The 10,000-nt window shown below is 46.3% G+C and overlaps 2 protein-coding genes across 9 annotated transcripts in view; both read left to right on the forward strand.

Moving 5' to 3' along the window:
- The window catches only part of LOC114449725 (nuclear receptor coactivator 2-like), a 37,603-nt gene extending 35,047 nt beyond the window's left edge, over positions 1-2,556 (forward strand). For 4 of the 5 annotated variants that reach the window (XM_028427550.1, XM_028427553.1, XM_028427552.1 and 1 more), the window contains 6 exons: positions 186-263; positions 338-773; positions 1,072-1,309; positions 1,393-1,546; positions 1,637-1,711; positions 1,873-2,556. In XM_028427550.1, the coding sequence (XP_028283351.1) occupies positions 186-263; positions 338-773; positions 1,072-1,309; positions 1,393-1,546; positions 1,637-1,711; positions 1,873-1,884 (993 nt within the window). In that variant the 3' untranslated portion in view covers positions 1,885-2,556. The remainder of the gene's footprint in view (positions 1-185; positions 264-337; positions 774-1,071; positions 1,310-1,392; positions 1,547-1,636; positions 1,712-1,872) is intronic. The other variant, XM_028427554.1, reaches the window with a different exon arrangement.
- Positions 2,557-7,257: 4,701 nt separating this feature from the next.
- Positions 7,258-10,000, forward strand: part of LOC114449204 (ATP-dependent 6-phosphofructokinase, platelet type-like) — a 21,182-nt gene continuing 18,439 nt past the window's right edge. For 3 of the 4 annotated variants that reach the window (XM_028426638.1, XM_028426637.1, XM_028426636.1), the window contains exon 1: positions 7,260-7,461. In XM_028426638.1, coding sequence (XP_028282439.1) covers positions 7,353-7,461 — 109 coding nt within the window. In that variant the 5' untranslated portion in view covers positions 7,260-7,352. Of the gene's footprint in view, positions 7,462-10,000 lie in introns of all 4 variants that reach the window. The other variant, XM_028426639.1, reaches the window with a different exon arrangement.

Here is a 10,000-nt window from a genome sequence, read left to right on the forward strand (position 1 = left end):
GCTGGGATAGGCTCCAGCCCCCCGTGACCCTGCACTGCAGGACGGAGCGGGTTAATAGAAGATAGATGGATATTTATGTTAAGAACCAAATCCCACCTGCATGTTTGGAATATACACAAAAACAAACTATCCAGTGTGTCTGATGGATATGTGTATAAATATAATGGGTTTTGTTTCCTGTCTAGAACCGTCAGCCAATGGTGAACCAGATGGGGGGCGTGTCCAATATGAATCTACCTCTAAGATCCAACGTACCAAACCAGGTCAGTCCGCTGGTGTAAAGTCTCTGAGCTCCAGCTGTGGAGCTCCGTGCTGATCGCTGCGCCTCCTCCTGCAGGGAACCCTCAACGCCCAGATGCTGGCCCAGCGTCAGCGCGAGTATCTCAGCAACCACCTACGTCAGCGCCAGCAGCAGCAGCAGCAGCAGCAGCAACACGTGCATCAGCAGCGTGCCATGATGATGCGTACTCAGGGCATCAACATGCAGCCAAACATGCCCAGCGGGGGCGCCGCTCCCACGCCGATGCCCATGGGCGGCACAAACCCGCGGCTCCCGCAGGGCAACCCGCAGCAGTTCCCCTACCCGGGCTCCAGCTACGGTACCAGCATGCCCTCTCCTCCTCCTCATCCGGGCTCCTGCAGCCCTTTCTCCTCCCCTCTCTCCCCCAGCCATCATCTGGCTAGCCAGGGCATGATGGGAAGTGTAGGCGGGCAGTACGGCAGTGTAATGAGTCCGCCGCCACAGCACAGTGCCTTCCAGTTCAGCGTTGCAGGTATATGCCTGGAGCAGGGTCGGTGTAGCAGCTTCTCTTTGTGGTGGTGGCGGTGCTGATCAGATGTTTGTGCAGTTGATTTGGTGAGGGGTGCAAGATTTCCGAATGAACCAATCAGAATGAAGACAGCTGTCACGGTGGCGGCAAATCTCCGCTTCCTTTCCTCTGTGTCACGATGTCTGTCTTGTTGTCACGTGAAGATGATTCTAGACCTCCTAGATCCTTTTTCCTGTTGTGATCAGAGGAGTAAAAGCAGCGTATTTAACCCTTTAATTCTACTTTTTAACCGTTGCTCCAGGAATGAGCCAGCAGCACCAGGACCCCGTGTCCTGCTTCCCATGTGGGGCAGCCACCCCGCAGAGCACCCTGCTGTCCCCCAGGATGGCTCAGGGTCAAAACCCCATGATGCAGCAGAGCCAGGGCCAACAGCAAGCCCAACCGCAGGGGGGTCCCAACCAGGGCGGACCCCCCAGCTACCAGCCCAGTGCCGAGCTGAACGGGTGGCCTCAGCCTGCCAACATCTCCACCAGCAGCAGGTAAGAGCAGCTCAGCAGAGTCTGGGTCTGATGCAGCGCTGAGGACCGAACGTTGTCTCTGACCCAGCTGTTCCTTCTTTCAGCATGTACCCCCAGCAGTCTCCCTCTCAGTACTCCACGCAGCCCAACGGGGGAATGTACAGCAGCAACAACATGAACGTGGGCGTCGCCATGGCCGGCAGCGGCGGCAGCATGAACCCCATGTCCGGACAGATGAGCGGCATGAATACAGAGCAGGTGAACACAAACCTTCATGCTCCTCTTCACTGGTCACGTTCCGTCAGGAGGTTCCAGGTGTGAGTGAGCTCATGTTTGTCCTGACCGCAGGTGACCGACGGCAGCCTGATCCTGGAGCAGCTGGCAGGAATGGACATGCTGACGCAGGAGGGTGAAGCCAGTTCTGTGAGTCCGCCGTCTGACCTCTCAGACAGAAACAAATATGTCACGTGTCATGATGCTGTCACATGTGCGGCGGTCCCTGTCCACGGTGCACACAGCTCCTGCTCTGGTCCTCTGTATGTGCAGATACATCAGTAACCTCCACGATCTTCTGTCTCTTGTAGAACTTCTGCTGACGCCGGCTGCGGTCGAGTCGAGGAGCCAACGCAGGAAAACAAAACACTGACGCTCAGCTCAGCCGGTGAATCCACATGAAGGACGGCGTATGGACACACTGCCCGTCTGTCTCACTGAGAGGCTCCATAGACTGAGCACTGAGGGCTTCAGGCCCTGCTTTACATTATATGCAATACATATATATATATATGAGGATAATCACAGCGTCACTGATGAGGGGGACGGAGCAGCTATTCACTGCATATACACACATACAGTGATCATGGTGTTAACACACTCAGGCTCCAAACAGAGAACACAGCGAGCTCAGGGTGCTCTGTGCAGCGTTTTAACTCCAGAGTGAAATGAAGCTCAGAGAGGAGCAGTGCTAAGAGGAGAGAGACACTGCAAAGAAAGTTATTATTATTTAACTTTTTCTCTTCTGAGCATGAACTCAAAAATTCAGATTCATGTTTTGAGATTAAATTAAAAGAAAAAGGAAACCTGACAAATATTGAACTAAATTATAAAGAATTCAAAGATTAAAGGTCGGGGAGGAGGTTTGAAGACTCAGTGAGAGTCAGCCAGATTTCCAAAGTAAACACACGCCCCTTTCTCTCGGAGCTCACCCTGAAGCCACGCCTCCAATCACATGGACGCCATCACCTGAAGACGAGCTGCGGTCTGTGACTTCGGCCATCATGCACGTACCTCTCTGGTGCACAGAGCAGGAAGAGAGTGACAACCAGCCAATACTCCTACAGGGTCCACCCGGAGGACTGATGATGTTTTTATGTTTTATAGCTTCAGATGATTCATATTCTTCATTTTAAAGAGAAACTGACGAACTAATCGGTTGCTATCAGATTGTAAAGAGAAGTTACACTGATTTAACACAAAGAGCATCAGAGTGAAACCTCCTGCCCGACCTTTAAACTCAGAATTATTAGATTAAACTCTGAGATTAGAATGAGAAGCAGAAGTCACATTTATATTTAAAATGCTTCACAACACACCAGCTAGAAAATAACATCAGATTTGTAGTTCTGTCCCTTTGTGGTGAAATCAGATGAATGTAAACCACCTGTGATCCTCTGCCGTCTCTCTGTGTCTGACACTGGAGGAATGAATGGCTGATGATCTGTTTCAGAGGTTGGCTGAGCGATGACGATAAGAAGGTTTATGACAAAATATTTTACACTTATTTATAGTTTTGAAGACGTTTTAGACTCTTTGTATGACAGAAGAAAATCTTTTAAGAAAATCTCTCTAAATGAAACTTGTTGATTTTAAGATTAATATATTTCAACTGCTGTAGTGACGGGGACCCGTGTCCCTGTTAAAGACTTTTTGAATGAAGGTGAATGTGTATAGATAGTGTACATAGATTTATAACGCCCCCTTTGTCCCCTAAGTGGTATTGTAAAGCAGCAGTTTGGAGTTTAGATCATCACACGTTTGTCAGAGAGCAGAAATAAGTCATCGGTTAAATCAGACATCGGGAGGCGGAGCTAAAATCTCAACGTAAAAAAACTACTTTAGCTAAGGTAGCAAGCTAACCTAGTTAGCCTAGCAACTGTTTTTTTAGTTAAGTAGCACTAATGGAGGCTAGCATGCTAACACAATGTGGTCTGCTAAATGTTAACATGTTGTGACTGTTAGCATTTAGCTCAAATTACCACATGTTATTGCTCAAAACGCATTGGCTCCTACTCCAGCAGCATGCATTCTGCAGAAGCATACATGTAGCTAACATGTGCATGTAGCTAACATGTGCATGTAGCTAACATGTGCATGTAGCTAACATGTGCATGTAGCTAACATGTGCATGTAGCTAACATGTGCATGTGCATGTAGCTAACATGTGCATGTGCATGTAGCTAACATGTGCATGTAGCTAACATGTGCATGTAGCTAACATGTGCATGTAGCACACAAAGCTAGCATAGCTGACTCAGTTCATGAGGTTCAGGCCAAGCTGCTGAGGAGTTTGACTAAAACATGTAACCGATGACACTATTTCTGCCTCTACAGCAGCTTTGCCTTCAACACATGAAACATAAAGCTCCGACGCTCCCCACGCCCTGCAGGAGTCGGTGCTGTTGCTGTGAACACAGGTTAAATCCTGACCTGGTTCCTGGTAACAGATTAGCAGCGCTAACGTACAGAGCAGGCGACGCAGAAACCCAAACCGAGGATGGATCAGGTGCTGTTTATTAGGTGCTGTCTGGTACAAATAAGCTTTTATTTCTGTCTGCTTTAGGAACACATACTGTAACGTGATGATGAGGAGAATGTGAAAATGCAAACTGAGCACCAATGAAATCATCTCTTTTATTATTGTGATTATGGTTTTGGACCCTTTTCCCCTCCCGTCCTCTCATGTCGTACAAACCCAAAGACTCGAACCTCTCGGAGCACATGTCAGCCATGGAAAGGTTCTGAATGTCACTCTGCAGGATCCCGCTCAGCTGCTGTCCTCTGTGTGAAGATGTTTCTTGATTCATAGATGTATATTTTATCTACTGCAGAATGCTGTCGTCGATGTGAAGTACCTTATGATGCTAACGAGCTAGCATACTGCCTTAGATCTGTGATTCTCTGCCTGGTGTGTGCCACGGCTCACAGGCTGCCGAGTGCGACCAGGTTTATGTTTTATTTCTTTTTTTAGATGTTGTTCCCACCTGAGAATCACACTTTGATTGTAGTCACACTGTGTTTAGATCCTCCCCGACTGACGCTGAGTTTTAAGGTTTGAATGGGCGTTTTTTTAGAGATAGTTATACTAGATTTTCTTATAGAAACGTGGCGCCATTTCAAGTTCAATATGAAAAGTTTCACATGCAAAACTGCTGGAATAAGGTACATTTGTGAATAAGGAGAATGGCTTTTGTCAGTTTCAGATTCTGGACACCTTTACTTTGGTTCTTGGTCACTTTGTAGAGCCACTGAAATACACAGAATTATTTGATTTCTTGTTTTTTTCTTCTTCTCTGTCTAAACTTGAAATTCTGAGTCTAAATTTCAGAATTTTGAAATTAAATTCTTAAAAGTTTAAAATCAGACAACAGAGGTAAAACTCTGGCATTGTTTTTATCTAAATTTGGAAATGAGTTTTAAATTCTTTATAATATCAAATTATTGAGTTTGGAGTTACGATATTTTGAAATTAGACTCTTTTTTTTCTTCTTTATTATATTATTATTATGATTATATAGTTATAAAAGTTGGTGCCAGCTTTCAGGATGTCATGTCTGATTCCACCACTAGGTGGCGCTGACGTCCTGAGCTGGGCTTCTGCAGAGCCACAGGTCTCAGAAAATGAAGAGATAATCTCTGAGTGAAGGTGCTGGGGTCCGAGCAGAGATTGTATTTCTGTTTTTTTCTCTAGCTTAGAGAATGTTTCCCTGTCGGAGTGTTTCTCCTGGGACGAGTTTCTCTGCGATCTTGTTTCCAGCTTTTAAAGTGTGTTCGGCAGCAGTTTGATCGGAGCAATAGAAGGAGAGGTGCAGGTGTTCAGAGACCTTATTTTATTTTATCTGAAGTCTCCTCTCTGCTCTGATGTTCATATTAAACATCTCAGCGGTGACACAGTCCAACACACACACACACACACACACACACACACACACACACACACAGAGTGTTTTATTATGCAGCAATCCGGACATTCACACAACTTTATGCAAAGCTGTTGACTCTAATGTTGCTTTTGCCAATGCTGCTTGTTAATTTATGATTCATGCCACTGTAAATAAATTATTTTTATGGAGCCCGGCTGTGTCTGTGCTTTGTTGTGCTTGGATCAGGCCAATAAAAGGCTCAACTTCCAACCACTGAGCTGTAGAAGGCACATTTTACAGGTGTAATTCAGCCTCCTCACCAGCCGGTGTCAGCATTTGTCACTTGTTTAATTTGTCTTTCTCACAACTTAAGAAACTGTACACTGTACACACACATTGTGCACATATGGGTGTGTGTGTGTGTCATTAACATAATTATTAAATACAACTTTAAAACATTTAATTTCATCATAATACATTAGTTTTTTTGCCACATGAGCCATAACTTTATTTTTTCCCAGATTAATATCTATTTTAAAACATGCCAGTCTTCAAACCTCCAGGACTGTCTTTCAGATTATCTAAACATTCTGAATACATCTGGATGGATTTTAAGGAACTTTGATATCTTGGATATGAACTAAGACGCCGCCTGGCCGTGACACACCCGGTTCTGTTCTGCAGCAGTTCCTCATATCCTCACATTTGAAGAAGTGAGGAACAGAAAAGCGTCACGAGGCCTCAGAGTCCGGCTGCCTCAGACAGCAGCCGCTGCCCTCTGCACGGCCCTGCCAATCTAATCGCTCTGACACGACAAAGCGCTGCGGCTCAGACACAGCTTTTTGTCATGAGTGTGACATTATGAAATATAATGTGCTGCTGGGTGTGTGTGTCAGACGCCACATGCTGCCTGGATGCAGATAAAGACAAAGGTTTGAGTCAAGGTCATGATGCTTAAAAGGTTCCAGCAGATATGTTTTGACTTTCTGTGTTGAATTCTTTTGTGCTGCAGTTACATAATCCGTCTAATAATCTAATCTGCCAGTTTATGTCAACTTTCCTCTGTTACAACACTTCACTGTTTTATCAGGAAACTCAGGAATTGTTGCTGAGTGAATTGTTTCCTGACAGAGAGGCTGCGGTCTGCGCTCTAATTGGTTGGAATTTTCCACAGTACGTGATCTGATCTCCCATTGGTGGATTCAGCTGTCAATCAGGCTGTCAGCCTGCGTCATTGGCTCGCTGCTGCTTTGGCTTTAGTCTCCAAGCTCTTCTAGTAAAAAGCCAAAGAAAGACGAAGAAAGTGAGGAGGTCTCACTCCGGCTGGTTTTTCCAGGAGAGAAAATGGCGGATGGGTTAAAAATAGCCCGTTCAATGATAAAGAAACAGGCACAAAAGCGGTTTGTTTTTGTTTACGTTAGAAAATAATAGACAAATTAGGCAGCATCTTTTACTCGGGGTACAAGACAACAAACGTTAGCTAGCTAGCTTGAGACGTGTTTACATTTTGAGATTATTATTTAAGCATTTGCAAAAAAAATACCCTGTTAGCTTAACAATATACTGAGTAATGTTAACTATAATGCTGTGGGGGGTGTTAGCCAGTGTTAGCCTACACAGCTAGCCTGTTAGCCTAAGGATACACCATGCTATCCTTTAATGATAAGTCTGTGGGGGTGTTCGCTCTCAGCTGCTGCAGGTTTGTGACCTTTTCATCGTTGGCCTCGGTTTTCTGTTTGGAGTGAGCCATCTGTCCTGATGTGAGATCTTTGTGGAGGAGGTGTGAGCGTGTGGGAGGAGGGCGGTACCCACTGCGGTACTACTACAGGACCCGCGTCTGTCTCACATACTCCCCAGCTACTGTCGCCGCAGGTCGGCTCCTCCAGGTGCACGCTCGTCTCCTCACCGTGTGGCAGAGCTCAGACATGGCCGGCGCCGCGGCACCGAAGCGGCAGGACACCCGCAAATTCTTCGAGAACCTGTCCGGAGCTGGAAAATCCATCGCGGTGCTGACCAGCGGCGGGGATGCCCAAGGTGAGGGGGATACAGTGAGGGCTTCCATTATCGGACAGATGCTGCTGTCACTTATTGATTCACAAATTTGATTCAAAACATGTAAAAACGAGTGGATGCGTCAACTTTGAGCTAATTTGTGTAATTCTGTGTTTTCTCAGAGACAGCGTGAGCTGCCGTTACCTTAGGTCTGGCAAATGTTTGTCCGATAATGGATGCGCGGCATCGAGCCTTAAAGCGCTCTCTCTGTGCAGCGAGTCCCTTAAAACGCTTCTAAGCTTCCGGGCGGAGACAGGAGCGCGTTATTTATCACTTTATTCCATGATCCAAGGAGCTGTGTTCTCATTGTGCCGTTTATTCACAATGAATCTCAGCGGAGGTTACGCAACAGCTTCCATTCACACTCCTGTCACACACACAGTTACACAGGGATGCTGCAGGGTGTGTGTCCGCGTCAGACACATGTGAAGTTGTAATAACAGCAATAATAACAATAATAATAACAACACACATGTTCAGCACAACAACACAACAGACATCAACAGGTGAGCAGCGTTATAAACGGGTACCTCCTGCAGGGTGTGTGTGTGTGTGTGTGTGTGGATGGCGCAGGATTGTGTGTCAAGACAATCATTTAAAAGATAACTCACTATATAAATAACAGGATTCTGTGTCATCATATTGTCTCATTTATTGTTTATCCCACAAAGACCTTTAATAAAAGTCAGACTCAGTCATTAAAGTCTCACTTCCTGTCAGGACAGACGTCCTCATGTCACAGTAGACGCGTTCAAACACGTGTCTTGCATTACGGAGGATGATTCGTGACAGGACCACTCGTGAATCGGACACACTTACACGCGCTGTTTCCGGTTCAGTATTTGACAGTTAAAACAATCTTTCCTCCGTTGTTAAAGCCTCGGGGTGCTTTTATTTTGAAGGGCGGGCGTGTTGACTTCCGGTGTTCTTCCGCGGCTTTACGCGTCTCGTCACCGCGGCCTACGTGAGGAGCAGCGAGTATGCAGAGGTGAAGATGTGATGAAGGAAAATACATGGAAATAAAAAGTACAACATTTTTGAAAATGTAAATTATTGCTTATGAAGTAAAATCCGCCATTAGTGTTATTAAAAATAAAAACATCTGTGTCACACACAGCATCCCTGTGTGTACATCAGCTGTCAGCAGGTTATTGCTGGCTGTTACATAACCCCGTGTGACCACAGGCTGTCACTGGAGGGATGTGTTGTGTCTCAGCACAACGCTGGAGCTGAGATTTAATTACTCTGACAGTGAGTAATAAAAATATAGTAATAAAAATATAGTTTGACTGTGGTGCTGAAGGGAATATAAAACACCACAGAGCTCGTATGTGCTGCTGCGCAACAACTCTCCATACCAGCAGGTGGCGGTAGTCTAGATTTGAGACAGCTAGAACTTTAAACGTGCAGCAGTCGTGATGCCGTCTGTGTGTGTTGTGTTATTGTCGGTGTTTACTCATTGCAGCAGGCTGGAGGGAAATACTCTGAGTATTTCATCGTTTGTGACCTTTCCTGACACACACACACACACACACACACAATAACCGCATGTAATAACACATGCTGCACAGAATACATTTCATATCCATGTTACCTCAGCTCGGTCCTGGTCTCTCAGTAACATCCAGTCAGCACCCGTTAGTGTGCAGCTAGCACCCTGTGAGCACATCAGGGTCCATGTTTGCACTGAGGCCTCTGGCGGTGCATCTGTGCAGCATCGAAGCTGCATTAGATACAAATGACTCCCTCTGTAATGTAATAATCATTTCACTGTGCAGTGCATGGACTCTTGCAGAGGCTAAGAGCAGGACATTAGCGTGGTAGTGAGGGAGATGGGCTGTTGGTGGTATGTGTTTGTGGGAAGAAATCTGGTGAGAGAGTGCGGTGTTAGCTGTGAGGGGCAGCTTGTGCCTGCTGTGCTCAGCTAACTGCCACAGAGCATGGACTCAGCTGGAGCTAACACGCCCTTCATAACAACAGCTTTCATAATAGTCAGATGGTCTGTCCTGCTGTGGGGGTGACCATTTGGTCGCCTGTAATCTGGTTTCTTGCCACCCTTTACACCACCAGAGCCCACGTCTTCAGGCTCGTCCACTCAGTCAAATAGGGATAAAAAGGTGAAAGAAGAGGACTTTGATGACATTACTTCAGAGGAAGGATCTCTCTCTAGCCACCTTGGCTTCACCTTAATCCACCAAGTTATAATCCATATATGGACACAGACGTAGAGCATGAGTAGAGCAGAGATCTGTTTACTCTCTGAACCTTTAACGTAGAGGTTGGTGGGGACTGACTGGAGGCGGCGGTTTTTGGGGCGTGACTTCCTTTTCCTGGAGGTTCCTGCTTAGTTGGAGCTGAATCTAAATCCCAGCTGTAAAAGAGAGACCTGACGGCCGTAAACAATGACAGTCCCACTGGGAGGAGCCTGTGGGGGAGACCCAGGATGCGGTGGAGAGATTATGTCTCTCACTGGCCTGGGAAAGCCTCGGGATTCCCCAGGAAGAGCTGGAAGAAGAGTCCG

This window comes from Parambassis ranga, chromosome 17 (genome assembly GCF_900634625.1).
Source record: "Parambassis ranga chromosome 17, fParRan2.1, whole genome shotgun sequence".
In the NCBI taxonomy this organism is placed as follows: Eukaryota; Metazoa; Chordata; class Actinopteri; family Ambassidae; genus Parambassis; species Parambassis ranga.